General features: G+C 43.2%; 1 protein-coding gene across 3 annotated transcripts in view; it reads left to right on the top strand.

The window, feature by feature from the left end:
* The window catches only part of TMEM135 (transmembrane protein 135), a 358,268-nt gene that overhangs the window by 318,250 nt on the left and 21,164 nt on the right, over positions 1–18,854 (top strand). For 2 of the 3 annotated variants that reach the window (XM_059721829.1, XM_014605912.3), the window contains 2 exons: positions 2,315–2,384; positions 16,132–16,299. In XM_059721829.1, coding sequence (XP_059577812.1) covers positions 2,315–2,384; positions 16,132–16,299 — 238 coding nt within the window. The remainder of the gene's footprint in view (positions 1–2,314; positions 2,385–16,131; positions 16,300–18,854) is intronic. The other variant, XM_019488262.2, reaches the window with a different exon arrangement.

Raw genomic sequence — 18,854 nt, 5'->3', positions numbered from 1 at the left:
GCAGACAGACGGAAGCACTAAGCCTTTTATTATATTACAGTTGTAAAAGCAGTTGTATAGGCTTTGGAGGACTAGTTTCCGGGAAGTAGGAGATCTCAGTTCTAGTCTCTGCTTCCTGGACTGCTTATGAATGAAACACAGAAATAACCCTGGTGGCAAGGACCAGAACCCAGGACTTCCCCTCCCAGTTAAGAGTTTGCTTCAGAGTCAAGTTTAGTATCTAGCTGCTTAAGTGAGAAGACTTCTGCAAATATATGGAAACCTAAGTTTAGATACCTAGGGATCTTTTCTGTTCAAGATGTAGATGCTGAATGAGTGTAGACACCTATGGGGTTCTCTGGCCACTGAAGCATGGGCGTTCCAGATTGGGGTTTCTTGTAATACATATATCTGAATGCTTCTTCCTAAGTCCTGCCTGTGGGTCTAGTTTACCAGTCTGGAGTTTGTTTTAAATACCTGAGCTGTTTTTGAGAATGAACTTAAGGTCAAATTATCAAAAGTAAGGTCTCTTAGAAGCCAGAATCATTTTCTAAATTATTCTGGGACCTTTGTAAATTTTCCCCTAAATAAAAGTTATACTTCAGAAGTGCCTGTAATAATTACAGCTCAGCTAGAAAGGAAATCGATCCTAAATTATTTGAAATTAACCATGTTGTTTTGAACCATGTGGTTGTTCTCCCACTTATCCTTGAAGAATACCGTGATGACATACTGTTGCCTATTGCAGCAGTCACATGTGTCATATGTAGCACTGTGCTTATTGAAAAATAAAACTCAATTTTTTAGAACTTTGAAAGGAGGCACCAGTAACCTGCTTTCCAAGAAAACAGTGAGTTATTCCAAAGAAATGGACGGGTATCTACTTTAAAGAAAAAAAAAATACTTTTACTATCTTCGCCTCTTGCATCTTACCTCTAAATTGCTGTACTTAAATTATTAGTCTTTCAAAAGTGCCCTTACATTATTCCAACTTTGTCCCTTACAACTATGTGCTGTTAGGGCAGCCTCCAAGGTCTGTTGTTACATGCAGTAGAAAGGAAGTTTTCTCAGTGTAACATGTTCTGGAAGAGGCTGCTTTGTGGGTGAAAGCCCCTCAAACGGAAGGAAACAGTTACCTCCAGCAACAAGTTACGTGACAGCTAGAAGCCATTTGGGCAGTATCCATCACAGGATCTCCCAGTTGAGTTCTGTAGACTTATTTCATTTTAAATACCCCTTGCTTGAACTAAGATGGCAAGACCTGGTCAGTAGCCCCTCCAGCAAAAACATGTTTATTGAATGCTAGAAGCTAAATGCTTGACAAATGAGAGGAGTGTACTTCCTTTGGGATTTCCAAACTCCCTGCTCCCATGCATTCAAAAACCATTCAATTGTTAATCCTAATATGCTCTCAAGTTTCTCTTCCACATGTTTCTTTTCAGATATAATTGAGTCTAAATGCCTGTAACTTGATCACATTCTCATTACAATTTTTGCTACATTAACTGACCTCAGGGATGATTTATGGCCAATATACTTTACAATATATGATTCAAAGCTTCCAAGATATTTGGCACAGTATATACATTGTCTAATTTGTTTTGCATTAAACCAGAAGTTCTTGGCTACAGGAAAACATACTTTTTAAAAATCTGGTTCAGAGTTGCTTTCCTTTAATTCTATGTCTGTGTCTGTATACCCCTCTCCCTTAAATGTTATCTTATGTATGCTTGGGGTCACATCCTTGACCCCAAGTAGGAGTCTCATAAAATCCATACCACAGTGAAGCTAGCACACTTTTACCATGCTGGAATCATCATAGTATGAAGAGGTCTTAGGAAGGACCTCTGTATCTACTAAGCTGCAAAACTGTTTTGCATTGCTCCCCTGTAGCCTTTAGGATAGTGTAGGAGGGAACAAGGCACAGCTAGTGAACTAGAGTTAGAAAAACCACTGCCAGCATAGAAGTTAAGGGGGGGTCATTGATCATGAGACAGTGTAGAAAAGCCCTGCTGCAATTCTCTGTCCGTGGAGTGGAATGATTTGTAATTCTTCTTTATAAACCATAGTGGAGAAGCTTTTGGGTGCAAAACTTTATACAGGGTCAAAACATATACATATATATTTCAGAAATATGAATTAGGGAAGCATTAACTTTCACAGCCCCCTGATGGCATCCTAAAGATACACAATGCCTTACCATATGCAACTGCAAATTAATTAGTGGCAAGGAAATATTTTATATGCATCTAGAAAGGAAAAATTTACCAAGTCTCCTGTCAGTTCCACAAAAAACAGCTGCCAGTTAATCCAGATTTCATTGTTACTTTTGCAGGTGCAAACATGGACCAAGGCATAGATGCTGTAAACACTTTGAAGATAACTGCATCTCATATTGCGTTAAAGTAAGTACAAAAAAAGGCAAATTCATAAACATGGACTGAGGCTGGTAAAAACATAAAGTTTAGCACAGAATAAATATAGATAAGTAAGAAATGGGGAAGAAGCCTGTTGATGATGCTTTTTCCATTATAGAGCTGACAAGTTTGTGAAAAACACCTTTTAAGCTAGCCCTTTTTGAGTTCCTGAGACTTTGGGATCAATTAAAATCAACCAAGAATTTAAAGTGAATGAAAAACAGATCATCAAGAGATTTGCTTAATTATGTGATGGACTGTGTAACTGATCCTTCTTGCAGCTCCACCCTAAATAAAGTACCTGGAATGTGCTGTGTTCATCAGATGGATCTGTAGCAGCACACATACAGCTGTGCATATCTGGCACACTGGTATTTGATTTTGGACTTGCTTGCCTATTAATTTATTTTAAGGGGTAAGGGTAATGGGAGATTTGTCCACAGTTGCTGTACACAGGGGGAGCTGTCTGTGTCTGCTGGCATAAATTATCCTTCTTCATAACATGGTCAGTGCATTTTTTTTCTGGGGAGTACTGTGTGGAGGAGATTGTGTTAGCTGGAATTAGTTTGGCACAGGTGGTGCCACCTGCCATACGTTCTTTACTTTTGGTGAGACTCCAGCAGAGCTCAATCTCTTAATAGCTGAAATTTTTTTTTTATTTCTGGAGCAGCAGATATAGCTGTGTGGACAGTTGAGAGGCTATATTTTGCCATTTTTATTTCATTTATTTTAATTTATATATTCATTTATTTTCAGAGGCTATATTTTGCCATAAAACTCTCCTACCTTTTTCATTAAAATTTTACATCCTGTTGGAATTAATTCCTTGGTGTTTTTAAAGGATACGAGTAGCTAAACTTAGGGTAGAGCAAAGGACAATAGCAATTTTAATATTTTATACAAGTTAGTTTACCTGTTATTCAGTGAGTGTCAATTTTTTTACTTTTTTTTTTTAAACTGAAATATTTTGGTGCACCATTAAGTTGCATAGTGTTTTGTTTCGGTTTCAGCAAAACATCATATCAAGCACTAAAGTTTCATTCAGGTCTATGAGTGTTTTGCTCTAGAGGCTAGAAGACTAGTGTATGCAATAAAATATTTGCAAAATCTTCAGAATCCCAGTAATACCTTCTAGTACACACACAAAGTCTGAACATTTTAAACTAACACAATTAGCATAACTTACACAAAATGCCATTCCCCATCTTCATATAGAATGAAAAAATGAACCAGCATATAATTATTTAGTCCAATTTTTCAAATTCTGATACCTAATGTACAAAACCTTTAATTATTATACTTTCTGTGGAACATGACATTAGTCAAGCTTTCATAACTTTGGTAAAGGGTTTGCACAGTAAGTACCTAAATTAAGATTGAATGCAAATATGGATGAAATGGAGGTGGAGGACATGGTGCACACATTTACTAAACACAGTTTCATAGTTCTTCAGGATTCCCAGAAATAAAATACCCTAGCTGCAAATTGATACTGGGGTGGTACTTTTGTTGGCATGTGGCAAATTGTGATTACTGCTCCAAGTTGGCTAATAATTACATATGGCTTATTCTTGTCATTACCTATCTCTTCCATCAACTCAACTTTTCATTTGTCAATTAGGTCTCCTCTTCAGACCTTTACATTTTTTGTGAGGAGGAGAAGCTTTCATTTGCTTTGTATTTTGGACAGTGTATAAGGTGGTTGACATCTAAGCACTAACACAATATAACATGTTTTGTAATGTTTGTCATGCCCTTACCTCCAAATGGAAACCAGTCCATTTTGGTTGCACAATGTCAAGTTTTTCAGACTGTATCAATTTGTCAAAAGCAATATTATTTATAGTAGCAGCCTCACTGGTACGTACCAGCTTTGACACAGGTTTCATCTGGAGAGATTTCTAACATTTTGAGGGTTTTTGAACTTGAGTGTCCTAACTCCTAGGTGAGCACCCTAACTATCAGGCTATGCCTCTAAATCTCTGCACTTGGAACTGTTCCTCTATGTATAAATAACTAAATGTTAATTGAAATAGAAACAGCAATACTATAACTGTTTGTTTTTGGGCACTTAACTGGTATGTGAGACACTCAGGTTTGAAGTCCTATTCCAGTGAATTTTTAACTATTTATACAAAGGGGGCAGTGGTTAATAGAAAAGATTGGTGAAAGACTCACCCAAGACTAGCTAATAGGTTGGTGGTTAGGGCACTCTCCTGGGATGCGGGAGGATAACAAAGCAAGGACCTGAAAGTGAGCGCTCCACATCACAGAAAAGGGCCCTGTCTGACCAACCTCTCGAGTATATTGAGGGTGCGATCGCTCTCTCTCGCTCTGTTTCTTTCTCTGATTTTTTTCTGAAAAAGTTTCAAAAGATCTTCGTTTCATTCTGGTCCAGAATTGGGAAACTGGTACTGCCCAGGTGGTTGTGCCATTTACAAACTCATTACTTTGGATCTCTCAAAGATGCTCCCAAGTATGGATATTTTGTCCAGCACCTTTCTTAGGCAGTGGCTCCCCCACAATCCAGTCATTCTGAAACTAGGACGTCAGCCTTCCCATGTTGTTTAGACATATTCTTAGTGAAGTCATTTAGCAACAGAATTTCTTATATGCACACACTCAACTCTTAAACAAACACAAAACAGCTTCAAAACTGTGGAAAACAAAAAAAATCCTGAATGCATACTGCTTTGTCTTATCTTGCCTTCTTTTATGAGTCCCTGTTTCTTATCCGTGCCCTTACTAGAGAGAAAATTTCCTCTTGCCTTCACCTGCCCGGCCTCCATTATCCTATGTCTGGTGGTGAAAGGTGTTTTGGGGTTTTGTTTTTTTGCTTGAAGAATATTTCTCTTTTAAAACATCCTTTGATAGCTGTTCTGCTTCTCTGTGGCAGTTGGGGAATTTCTCTGAGACCATATCCCACTGGCTTCTTTCACAAAGACAATGGTTCTTCCAAAAGCCAACCCTATTGTTCATAGGCAAGAGCCATTCAGTTTAACAGCCCTTTGTAGCTTTGGTACAGCTTCCAAGATCCCTCCCTGTCAATTTCTGGCTACAAAAATGAATGTTTAAGGCTCCAAGAAAGATAACATTAAAAACAGGGGCCAAAATGCATCGGGCATTCACCAAAAATGTGGAATTTGTATATGGATGAAGATATATCTCCCAGTGGATAGATGGAGACTGCTGATTTTAGAAAGCTCTGTAAGAGTTACATTCACCCTAATGCAAAGGGTTTGTGCAGGTTCAGGGGGCTTATGTGCATAAGTAAGCCTACATTACGGGCTTAAGTGATACAAAGGTCTTTTCATGTTGTCTCTTCATTCATTAGGTTGAATTTCACTATAAATGCACATTTGCAGCAGACTGCTGCCCTAGTCATTAGTTTGTACATGCTTTGCCTTTTGACCCTTATAATCCCATCCAAATCCCCATAGGTCTTGAGTGCAAAGTGATACATGCACAGCCGTGACAGCTATAAATACACCCACAAGACTTTATTTTCTCTAGGGTATAATTTCTTTAAGAAAAGGAATCTCCCTTCCCCAATAATGATGGAGCCCATGCTGCTTTGTTTTAAGGTGGAGGGTCAGGAGGTTCAGCCAGCAGAATGATCAACTGGTTAAAGTAGTGTTACAATGATATAGCTGTGATGGTCGAGGAATTACACGAGGTAAGGATTTCTTAGCGTGATATCTTTTATTGGCTCGGCTGCTTAGTTGGGCTAGAGTTGGAGAAGCTTTTGAATGCATTCTCACGAAAAATACTTGCATTCAAAAGCTTGTGTAATTCTATCCCAACTATACCATTGGTTTAATAAAATATAACACCTTAAGAAATCCTTGCCTCTCGCAACTATTTTAAGGTTCTTCGTAACTAAGGAAATAGATGATGTTCCCATTAGCCAGTACAGCTAACAAAGGAAAGGATTATGGTGTTTTTAGAGACCTCCACTGCACCTTTGGATTGGTACCTTACATTTTCTGCAAAGGCCTCTTTTTGGCATACTATTATACATTAAGTCTGAATGACAATGATATAACTAGTGGAATTAATGTTAGGTTGGCCACCATTTTTCTGAATTTCTTTGATTTTGCACCTTGCAAGTTTATATTTTTTTATTTACAAAGCATAAGTAAAAATATGTGCATGGAATCGCATCCTTTGTATTTACACATACAGCATTTTAAAGATCTTTGGATATCTAAGAGAGTGGGATGTTTAATATATATACACGTAGGTTTGAAATCTTTCTAAGAGCACCTCTGATCAGTAATAGCTGCCTACTGGCAAAGCAGTAGCATAGTTTTTTTAATGTGATGTTGTTCCAATTAAGTACTTATTACCAGATTTTCCCCCTCTATTACATTTCTCCTTACTGCTGAACAATTTGTATTACTATAGCTGTGCTAACATGGTCATTCCAGGCTGTTTCTTTCTCCTGCTCTATATTTAATTGAATAAGTCAGCCATAGATTCATAGATTCATAGATGTTAGGGTCGGAAGGGACCTCAATAGATCATCAAGTCCGACCCCCTGCATAAGCAGGAAAGAGTGCTGGGTCTAGATGACCCCAGCTAGATGCCTATCTAACCTCCTCTTGAAGACCCCCAGGGTAGGGGAGAGCACCACCTCCCTTGGGAGCCCGTTCCAGACCTTGGCCACTCGAACTGTGAAGAAGTTCTTCCTAATGTCCAATCTAAATCTGCTCTCTGCTAGTTTGTGGTCATTATTTCTTGTAACCCCCGGGGGCACCTTGGTGAATAAATCCTCACCAATTCCCTTCTGTGCCCCCGTGATGAACTTATAGGCAGCCACAAGGTCGCCTCTCAACCTTCTCTTGCGGAGGCTGAAAAGGTCCAGTTTCTCTAGTCTCTCCTCGTAGGGCTTGGTCTGCAGACCCTTGACCATACGAGTTGCCCTTCTCTGGACCCTCTCCAGGTTATCCGCATCCTTCTTGAAGTGTGGCGCCCAGAATTGCACGCAGTACTCCAACTGCGGTCTGACCAACGCCCTATAGAGGGGAAGTATCACCTCCCTGGACCTATTCGTCATGCATCTGCTGATGCACGATAAAGTGCCATTGGCTTTTCTGATGGCTTCGTCACACTGCCGACTCATGTTCATCTTGGAGTCCACTAGGACTCCAAGATCCCTTTCTGCTTCCGTGCCACCCAGCAGGTCATTCCCTAGGCTGTAGGTGTGCTGGACATTTTTCCTCCCTAGGTGCAGCACTTTGCATTTCTCCTTGTTGAACTGCATCCTGTTGTTTTCTGCCCACTTGTCCAACCTATCCAGGTGTGCCTGCAGCTGTTCCCTGCCCTCCGGCGTGTCCACTTCTCCCCATAGCTTTGTGTCATCTGCAAACTTGGACAGAGTACATTTCACTCCCTCGTCCAAGTCGCTGATGAAGACATTAAAGAGTATCGGTCCAAGGACCGAACCCTGCGGGACCCCACTGCCCACACCCTTCCAGGTCGAGACCGACCCATCTACCACGACTCTTTGGGTGCGACCCTCTAGCCAATTCACCACCCACCAGACTGTGCAGTCATCCACATCACAGCCTCTTAACTTGTTCACCAGTATGGGGTGGGATACCGTATCGAAGGCCTTCCTGAAGTCTAAGTATACGACATCCACCCCTCCTCCTGTGTCCAGGCGTTTCGTAACCTAGAAAGAGACTAGGTTGGTCAGGCACGATCTGCCCGCCACAAACCCATGCTGGTTTCCCCTCAGCATAATTTGTCCTGCTGGGCTCTCACAAATGTGAGCCTTGATAATTTTTTCAAAGACTTTACCAAGGATGGAGGTGAGACTGACCGGCCTATAGTTGCCCGGGTCCTCCTTCCTCCCCTTTTTGAAAATGGGGACCACGTTAGCCCTTTTCCAGTCCTCCGGGACTTGGCCTGTGCGCCACGAGCGTTCGAATATTCCCGCCAGTGGCTCTGCAATGACGTCGGCCAGTGCCTTCAGCACCCTCGGATGGAGTCCATCCGGGCCTGCCGACTTAAAGGCATCCAGTTCTTCCACGTTACTCTGCACCACCTCAGGATCTACGTATGGAAGTCTGGCGCCTTGCTGCTGCCTCTCTACAACCCCAGTGAGAGACTTGTCGTGCCCCTCACTTAGGAACACTGAGGCAAAGAACTCGTTGAGGAGTTCAGCCTTGTCCCCCCTTGTCTGTCACCAATTGTTTCTGCCCATTTAGCAGCAGTCCTATTCCTTCCTGGGCCTTCCTTTTACTCCCTATATATCTAAAAAACAATTTCTTGTTGTCTTTTACTTGGGTTGCCATCCTCAGCTCCATGGTAGCTTTGGCCCGCCTAACTGCCTCCCTACAAGCACGAGCAGAGGAGGTATATTCATCTTTAGTGATCTCACCCTGTTTCCACTTTTTATGTGCTCCCCTTTTGGCCCTTAGGCTGCCCTGGATTTCTCTGGTCAGCCATGGAAGCCTCCTGGCCCCTTTCCCTCTTTTGCCTCGCTCGGAGATCGTCTTGCTTTGTGCCCGAAGGATCGTTTCCTTTAGGCACAGCCACCCTTCTTGGGCTCCCATCCCATCAAAACTCCTACTCTGCAGTGCTTCCTTGACTAATTGCCTGAGTGCATTGAGATCAGCTTTCCTAAAGTCTAGCACTTTCACCCTACTAGTTACCTTACCCACTCACCGTCTGATGTTGAATTCTATTATAAGGTGATCTCTGTCTGGAGGTCCCCTATCATGTCATCTCCCGTTGCCAATACCAGATCCAGTATGGCATTCCCCCTAGTGGGACCATGCACCTCCTGTGTCAGGTGGAGGTCCTGTACACAGGTTAGAAACCTGCATGAGCGTTGGGACCTTGCTGTCTGCGTCTCCCAGCAGATGTCTGGGTAGTTTAGGTCCCCCATGACTACCGCCTCTTTAGCTTTTATGGTCTCCGAGAGTTGCCTCAGGAGCCCCGCATCTATTTCTTCCCCTTGGTGTGGGGGTCTGTAGCAGACCCCTACCACCAAATCCCTTTCTCCTTGTCCCCCATGTAGCCTAACCCACAATCCTTCTACTTCCTCAACCTCGGATTCTGTCTTGATGAGGGTTGATGTATATTGCTCGCTGACATAAAGTGCAACCCCCCCCCTTTCTTCCCCGACCTGTCCTTTCTATACAATCTATAGCCCTCAATATGTACCGCCCAGTCATGGGATGAATCCCACCAGGTCTCTGTTAGCCCCACTAAGTCATAGGTGTTTAGTGCAAGCAGGAGTGCTAGTTCATCCTGCTTGTTCCCCATGCTCCTAGCATTAGTGTATAGGCACTTGAGCTCTGCGACTGGTGACTTTGCTGCCCCCCCGCTCTGAGTCCCATGGGGCCCATTGTTTCTTACCCATTAATGTAGTAACATTTTATTTTCATGCTATAGTAGTTGATTTACTATCTAATATTCATAGATTTCACTTAAGATTTATATAACTACAGTCATCAAGGCATCAAACATCCAGACTCAGTCTGGCCTTTGGATTCTCTCTCAATGGTCTGAAGGTGGGGGGGAGAGGGGCGGGGAAGGTCTGGGCACCCTCCACTCCTCTATATTCCTGTCAGAGTTCATGGTGAACTCTCATGCATACACCATGATCCAGAAGGATCAACAGTTGCCTACTACTACTTCATATTTGAAATAATTGGGGTGGTGGTTGGGGGGGGGGGGGGGGGAGGTGTTTGTTTCTTGCCACTGCAAATTTCTGAAGAGCACTTTCGAGCCCAGTAGCAATACTTCATGAACATCTTTCCTATCTCCTTTGATTGAGTTGGTGCTATCCTGTAATATGAATAGGTGAGGTGAGAATTGTAGTGAATGGGCATACATTAGCCAGCATACTTATACATGTGATAAGTGCTATTTTGTCTGTGCCATTGTAGCAGATAACAACACGTGTCATTCAGTTTACCTGCTAACTGGAATCAATGCAGATATTTTTGAACATGAGTTATAATACTGCCAAGATATTGTTTATTAATTTTTTTAAAGAATCTGTTTTAAAAATGGATTATTCAGTGATTTTTGGAGATATGTCATCTTATTGCATCACTATTTCTGGCTTTTTAGTCTCATATAGCAACATTTCTACAGTATACATTTTTCTTGTACAGAGCTATGATATGCAGATTTAATTCCTTCTCTTCTTCCTTTCTCGTTTCTTTCAGTCTTTGTATGGACATTAAGGGGTGTGATTTGGCACCTTGCTTAGCTGATTTAAAAACAATACCACTTCCTGTAGATAATGGAAATGCTCTGTAAATATGTTATGTTATTTTTCCTTGATTTCTTATTAAGCTAAGTACATCATGCTACTAATTGCTGTTCGTTGCTTATGAAAGCTAGGACCCTATACCAACAAACCAATGTTTCTCAATGGGACCAGTATAGAGTAAAGCCTGACTATTATACCATGTCATGTTTTAATCCATCAGAACTAAAAAGCCCTTCTTTTGGTGGGCATAAAGAGAGAGAGCTGTCAGCGCTGAAAAATTTGGAGCAGAGAGTTCAAATGTTCCAGCCTTCTGGATGGAGAGCAACAAAGGTGCCTCAAAGACAAGCTCTCTAAGCAGAGGGTGATAAGGAGCTGCTGCCTCACTTACCCCACTTAAGCTCCCCCTCATTGTGGCATATGGGGTAGGGGAATTCTCTTGCAGCTGGACTTGTCCACGTGACCTGGAGCTGCACTCAGAGCAGGAGGCAGCACAGCTGGAGCTGTCTTGGTTTGAGACAGGTCCATCTGAGGGCCTCTCTCTCTCCCTTGGAGAGACAGAGGTAGAGTGAAGCGCTGCTGGCTACTGGGGTCCTCAGAAACCTACAGCTGTTCAAGTTTCCCAAGGGAAGAGAGATCTTGCTTGTTAGAAGTGTTCTCATTCCTTCATGGAAGAGACAGTTCTTTTTTTGCAAAAGAAACACTTGAATGGCTGTACGCTCCTGATTACAAATATAGCACCTGTTCATAACCATAGTCATGGACCAGGACCCCCTATGCTAGGCACGATGCAAACAGATAACCATCTGGTCCATGCCCCCAAGAAGTTACACTTTAAGTGTGAGACAACAGACCACAGGTGTATTTGGACAGACTGGGGAGTACAATGAGACCAGATTGGTCACCATCATTAGCAGTGGTCTTAGCATGCCAGCAGTCTAACTGGCATTGAAAGAAAAGAGAGGCATCTGTGGGTGATGTGATGGAGAAGGGGGACTGAGTACAGGGGTGAAAAGATACAAGTATTGAGGTAGGAATATAATCTTTGCAGCAATGTTGTTGTTAGATATGGCTGGGGCATAATTGCATTATTAAGACTATTGTGAAGCTTCTTATACTTTTATTCAATGATCTAAATTAATCCTTAAATTTAGATCTGAATTACTTTGTAGAATATCACTAACTCCATATAGCACATAAGCTTGTGGTAGAGATTTTCATTATAAGATTGGTCACACACTGTTGTGCCATAAACACTTTAGAAAATACAATTTACTTATCCTTAAAAATGAAATCAGAGGGAAACCTGGAGTTCATACAGACCTTTGGTTACTGCCTGTTTACTATCAACATTGTAAAATTGCATAATATATTTATGTGTATAAATACCATGGCATAAATACTGCTCTTCCACTACCATATATTGTTATTTGATTTGAGGGTTCTGAGGGAGTTGGCTGATGTGATTGCAGAGCCATTGACCATCATCTTTGAAAACTCTTGGTGTTCAATAGAGGTCCCTGATGATTGGAAAAGGGCAAACATAGTGCCTATATTTAAGAAAGGGAAGAAGGAGGATCCAGGGAACTACAGACCATTCAGCCTCACCTCAGTCCCCACAAAAAATCATGGAGCAGATCCTCAAGGAATCCATTTCTAACCACCTGGAGGAGAAAAAGTTGATCAGGAACAGCCAGCATGAATTCACCAGAGGCAAGTCATGCCTGACCAACCTGATTGCCTTCTGTCATGATGTGACTGGCTCTATGGATGGGGGAGACCAGTGGATGTGGTGTACTTTGATTTTAGCAAGGCTTTTGATATGGTCTCTCACAACATTCTTACAGGCAACCTAAGGAAGTATGGGCTGGATGAATGGACTGTAAGGTGGATAGAAAATTGGCTGGATTGTCAGGCTCAGAGAATAATAATTAATGGCTCGATGTCTAGTTGGCAGTGGATATCAAGTGGAGTGCTCCAGGGGTTAGCCCTTGGGCCAGTTTTATTCAATGTCTTCATCAATGGCCTGGAAGATGGCATGGAGTGCACCCTCAGCAAGTTTGCAGATGACACCAAGTGAGGGGGCGAGTAGTAGATACACTGGAGGGTAGGGCTAGGATTCAGAGTGACCTAGACAAATTGGAGGATTGGGCCAAAAGAAATCTCATGAGGTTCAACAAGGACAAGTGCAAAGTCCTGCACTTAAGACAGAACAGTCCCTTGCACCAGTATAGACTAGGGGTTGACTGGCTGGGCAGGAGCTCTGCAGACAAGGATGTAGGGGTTATAGTGGACAATAAACTGAATATAATCCAGCAGTGTGGCCTTGTTGCCAAAAAGGCTAATGGCATCGTGGGCTGGTAGGTGTACTTCCACCGAGCAGATCAAGGGAAGTGATTATTCCCTTCTATTCAGCACTGGTGAGGCCACATCTGAAGTACTGTGTTCAATTTTGGGCCCCCCACTACAGAAAGGTTGTAGACAAGTTGGAGAGAGTCCAGCAGAGGACAACAAAAATGGTGAGGGGGCTGGGGAACATGATTTATGAGGAAAGACTGAGGGAACTGGGCCTAGAGAAGAGGAGACTGAGAGGGTTCTTAATAGCAGCCTTCAACTTACCTGAAGGGGAGTTCAAAGGAGGATGGAGCTAGATGGTGGCAGATGACAAAACTGGGAGCAACAGTCTCAAATTGCAGCAAGGGAAGTTTAGGTTACATATCAGATTAGGAAGAATTTTCTCACTAGAAGGGTATTAAAACACTGAAGCAGGTTACCCAGAGAGGTGGTGGAATCTCCACCCTTGGAGGTTTTCAAGACCTGGCTAGACAGCTTTGGCTGGGATGATCTAGTTGGAGATAATCCTTCTTGGAGCAGGGGGTTGGACTAGATGACCTCCTTAGGCCCCTTCCCACGCTAACTTTCTATGATTCTAAGATATATCACAGTAACAGAGAACCTGAGGCATCCTCTTACTTTAAGGGAGAAGGAGCCCGGGAAGAACCCCAGGTGGGAGAAGGCTGCAAAGGAAAAGCTGTAGGAGAATTAGCCCAGGGATGTAGGGACTGTGAGTACTTACTGCAGAAGTAGTTGTTCTGCAGTAGAACAATAGGAAAATGCCCATGTGAGCAGTAAAAAGCCTATTGCAGTGCTAGCTGCTCTGCAGTAGGACTGTAGGCTGAAGCCCTGTAGGGGAGACAGGGCACTGCCATGGAGACCAGTCAGTGAGTCTAATTAGAGGGCACCTGTGGCCAGCCCTGTGGAGTCACCTGACTGGAAAGGGGTGAAAGAGAATCCAGACCCAGAGCCAGCACGGTCAGTCTGGCCCTGGAGACTGAAAAGGGACGATTTCGGTGGTGAGATGCCTGTTGCTGAGAGATGGACTGTGAACATGCTATGCTGGAGACAGCAAGTGCAGGGCTGAGGGCTAGCAGCAGACTAAGCTGAGATAGCTGGACCTGAATTAATGCACCAGAGCTGGAGGCTTACAGCCAGAGGAAAGGTGCAAAGACTGAGAAGGCCGAGGCCCCAAGAAGGGAGTGATGCCACGAGGCACTGGCATGGCATAAGGGGCGGATGGAGCCCCATAACAGTCCTTAAGGCTACAGGTGCCTTGGGGTGGCACGGGCAGGTCAGGAGGATTTACTTAACCTGAGAGGGGCAGAATGGAGCCTAGCAGGGTCTGAGACAAACCTGCTGGTGGGAAGAAAAACTGGGGCTTGCTCTAGTACCCTTAGGCAGCCTCCCTTCTGATCAGATAAATGCATCGAGGCATGGCAGGTGAGTGAGAATGGGAGAGCACCCCAGAGCTCAAGCAAGGCAAGGGTTGCATGGTCACCAGGAGGCATTAACAGCCACCTCTGGAACATGAACCCTGCTACAGTTGCTTACCTTGTTTGTAGAAAGTTTCATAAGTAAAAAAAGTATAGAGAATCATTGTTGGAAGAAAAGGGTATAATTAAATGTTTAATGAAAATAAAATTTTAGGAATTTTTGCTGCTTGCAAATGTTATTTTTTTTTAAAAAAAACATGCTTTACTGGAACGAGCGGTGCATTACTTCCACCCAGCTCCACAGCTTCTGTACAGATCCAGTGCTTCAATGAGACTTTTTGGTGCTTTAATCTAAAGCTGTTTCAATCAACTGTTAGATAAAAGCCCCACTAAAGCGCCCAATCTTTACAGAGGCTGGGGAAGCCAGGTACAACTACCATGCTGGCTTTTCTGGGCATGCGTTGGGCTCAGCATGGGAGCATGCCAAGTTTAAAGTAAAGCACTGTTTTTTGGAGGTTTTTTTAGCATCTGCAAGCAGCCTTAACAAGGGATTGATCTACAGAAAGATTTTAGTTCATAAATTGGATGATTGTCAATTCCAGACTTCTACCCATTGTAGTGACAATGAGAATTATCTTGATGATTCTGAGAATAGTCTTACAAAAAAATGGCAAAAAACGTGCACATTTAGTGCCTGCCTAATTTAGTAAGAATGTACTGCCAGTAGCAAGCACGTGATTTTCAGCTGTTTTCAAATGAAATGTCTTCAAACCAAAAACTGTTTTTGCTTTTTCAGAATGCTATAAACAAAAAAATTGAACTGAAGTTACCAAACTGCAGAAAAGCATTTAAACAAAAGGATGAAAAACATTTTTTCTTCACATTTGTATGATTGTGTTTTAAAAAAGAATGGGCACATTTTATTCAGACTTTTCAGAGAAAGTCACCTGTGGTCTTAGGAATAAGTATAATAAGCTTTTGAAACCACTGCGAAAACTAGCCGAAGAAAGGTTTGAGGGAGAACCAGCATCAACCTATTTATGGCACTTTATAGAAGAGACTCTCAGAAGTGTATCAGCTTTTCAGGGTAGGAAAAATCCCACATGAGCCTTTGGAACAGTTTTGCACATGAGTTCCCTTTTGGTTTTGAGCTTTCTCTCGCAGCAGATTTCGCAAAGCCTCCAAAATTGGTTATTTGTAAGATTCAATGCCAAGGACTCAGTGTCGCTCTAATTCTCACAGTCTCTAAAAAGACCTTGTTGTTAAGAATGTTTTTTTTCCTCCTTTAGTACTTCTTCCAGGTTTTGATTCTGTAGCATAATTTTCACAGCATTGCTTTCCTCTCCAGTCCCATTTGTGGTTGAAAGGGAGGGAAGAATAATTTGGAAATTAAGCCATCAGGACTGTTTAAAGGAACAGAACCTTGGGTCAGAGATAAACAGTGCATGTCCTCTGAGGCGGTTTAAGCATCCATTCAAATTAAAGGAAAGGCAGTCAGTCTAGCTTTTTTTTTTTATTATTTCTTTTGTTATTTTTCAGGGAAATGAGGTCAAAAATCAAGCTTCAGGTTCCAAGAAGTAGAGTACATTTCAGATAATATCTGCAAAGTGGTGTTTTAATAGACTGCGTATCAATAATACAGGATTACTTTACTTGTTTTTTCCCATTTTTTTTGCTTCCCCCCCCCCTTTTTTTTTTTTCTAATGTTGCCATTTCTTAACATTTTCTCTAGGGCTTCATTAGAATGTTTAGTGTTGGATACCTGATCCAGTGCTGCCTTCGAATCCCATCCGCATTCAGGCATCTGTTTACAAAACCTTCCCGGCTGCTTTCTCTCTTCTACAACAAGGAAAACTTCCAGCTTGGTGCTTTTCTAGGATCTTTTGTCAGTATATACAAAGTAAGTTTAGAGAATGCAAAGCATTGCAAATTTGGTATTTATGTTGTTAGATTTCTGGAACACCATGTATTCACACATCTTAAAAAGCTGGGCTTTTTTTTCTGTTGTTTCTATCACACAGACTCTCACCCACTAAGAAAATTAACTGTCCTTAAATCTTACATATGAAGCCAGTACCTTGTTTCAAGACATACACTTCCATTGTCCTCCCAAGCAGTGCTCAAAAATACATTGAGGCATACTGTGATATGGGTTCATATAGATTATTCCAGTTGATATGTGTTATTCCAGGTGGATGAAGAGTGAATTCTTAAGTCAAGAAACCATCACAGGGGTGTCTGAAGAAACTCTAGTTCAGACACCTCTGACTGCAATGTTTCCTGGAAAGATAGACACTTTATCAGGCAGCCTGGTCTCAGGCCATTTGTTTAGCTCAAAATCTGCACCTGAAATTCTACCCTGAAGCTAATCGGCAACAAATTGCAGAGTGCAAAGTAAGGTGTCATGTGGTTCTGATAAGACAATGCACTCGAAACCAACTTCTGACACAGTGTCAGCTTCACAAGCAAGGGCAGCTCGCAGCCTACTGCACCTGGCAGCACAGTTTGGGGAGGAGGTGAGCAGCCAACAGTGGCAAAAGAACAGGTTAGGGAATATTTTAAAAATCTGGACTTATACAAATCCATGGGGCCGAATGGGATGCACCCAAGGGTGCTAAGAGAGTTGGTTGATGTGGTTGCAGAGCCACTGGCCATCATGTTTGAAAACTCATGGCAATTGGGAGAGGTCTCGGATGATTGGAAAAGGGCAAATATAGTGCCCATATTTAAGAAAGGGGGAAAAAAGAGGATCTAAGGAACTCTATAGACCAGTCAGTCTCACCTCAGTCCCTGGAAAAATCATGGAGCAGATTCTCAAGGAATCCATTTCTAAGCATTTGGAGGAGAAAAAGGTGATTTGGAACAGCCAGCATGGATTCACCAAGGTCAAATCATGCCAAACCAAACTCGTTGCCTTCAATGATGAGATGACTGGCTCTGTGGATATAGGGAGACCAGTGGATGTGGATTACCTTGACTTTGGCAAGGCTTTTGATACAGTCTCCCACAGCATTCTTTCAGGCAAGCTAAGGAGGTATGGGTTGCATGAGTGGACCAAGGTGGATGGAAAACTGGCTGGATCATCAGTCCCAGAGAGTAGTAGTCAATGGCTCTTTATGTGTAGTTAGCAGCTGGTATCGAGCGGAGTGCTCCAGGGGTTGGTCCTGGGACCGGTTTTATTCAGTGTCTTCACCGATGACCTCGAAGATAGCACAGAGTGCACCCTCAGCAAGTTTGCAGATGACACCAAGCTGGGGGAAGTAGTAGATATGCTGAAGGGTAGAGTTGGGATTTAGAGAGACCTAGACAAATTGGAGGATTGAGCCAATAGAAATCTCATGAGGTTCAGTAGGGACAAATGCAAAGTCCTGCACTTAAGACGGAAAAATCCCATGCACCAGTTTAGGCTGGTGACTGACTGACTGGGTAGCAGCTCCACAGAAAAGGGCCTGGGGGTTACAGTGGACAGTAAGCTGGATATGAGCCAGCAGTGTGTCCTTGTTGTCAAGAAGGCTAGCAGCATACTGGGCTGCATTGGTAGGTGTTGCCAGCAGGTCAAAGGAAATGATCATACCCCTCTATTCAGCACTAGTGAGGTATCTGGAGTACTGTGTTTAGTTTTGGGCTCCCCACTACAGAAAGGATGTCGATAAATTGGAGGGAGTCCAGTGGAGGACAACAAAATAGTTAGGGGGCTGGAACACATGACTTGTGAGGAGAGGCTGAGGGAACTGGGCTCATTTAGTCTGCAGAAGACAAGACTGAGAGGGGATTTTATAGCAACCTTCAACTACGTGAAGTGTGATTCCAGAGAGGATGCAGCTAGTCGGGTCACAGAGGTGGTAGATGACAGAACAAGGAACAATGGTTTCAAGTTGCAACAAAGGAAGTTTAGATTAGATACAGGCAGTCCTTGACTTATGACTTCGAGTTGCAACAAATGGCACTTATGACATTTGTAAACTGACACCCTGTTTTGAGGTTCCCAAGCTGTTTTCATCTTTATGACGGTTGACAAAGCTAGGTCCAGCTGGTAAGTCTGTTGTGGTGATGGGGAAGGGGGAAGGAAGGGGTGTGGGGGGGAAGATCAGTGTCCTGCAGCGAGGGAGGTATTCGGGTTGGGGCTGGGGCTAGGACTAGGGCTAGGGTGAGTGCTGCCCAGGGAGGGGGTGGGGTGGCTCGTGCTGTCCATCTGGGGGCTCTTGGTGTGGCGGCTTGTCTGGCGGCTCTTGCTGCTGCTCCCACTGCTAGTCCGGGAGGGCATGGGGTGGGGGCATGTGCCCCAGGATCTGCGTGGGGCGGGCAGGGCAGGGGCTGTGCTCTGGGCAGAAGGCACTGGGAGCAGGAGTTATGCCCCCCACTGCTTGCCCTTCAGGTTGCACATGCCTGCTCCATGCCTTGTCACTGCTCGCCCAGCTGGGGCAAAGCTGCTGCTTGTCCAGGAGGCACAGGGAG

The sequence above is a fragment of the Alligator mississippiensis genome, chromosome 1 (genome assembly GCF_030867095.1).
Source record: "Alligator mississippiensis isolate rAllMis1 chromosome 1, rAllMis1, whole genome shotgun sequence".
Classification (NCBI taxonomy): Eukaryota; Metazoa; Chordata; order Crocodylia; family Alligatoridae; genus Alligator; species Alligator mississippiensis.
Note: the sequence above shows the minus strand (reverse complement) of the source record. Positions and strands in the feature narration are given on the sequence as shown.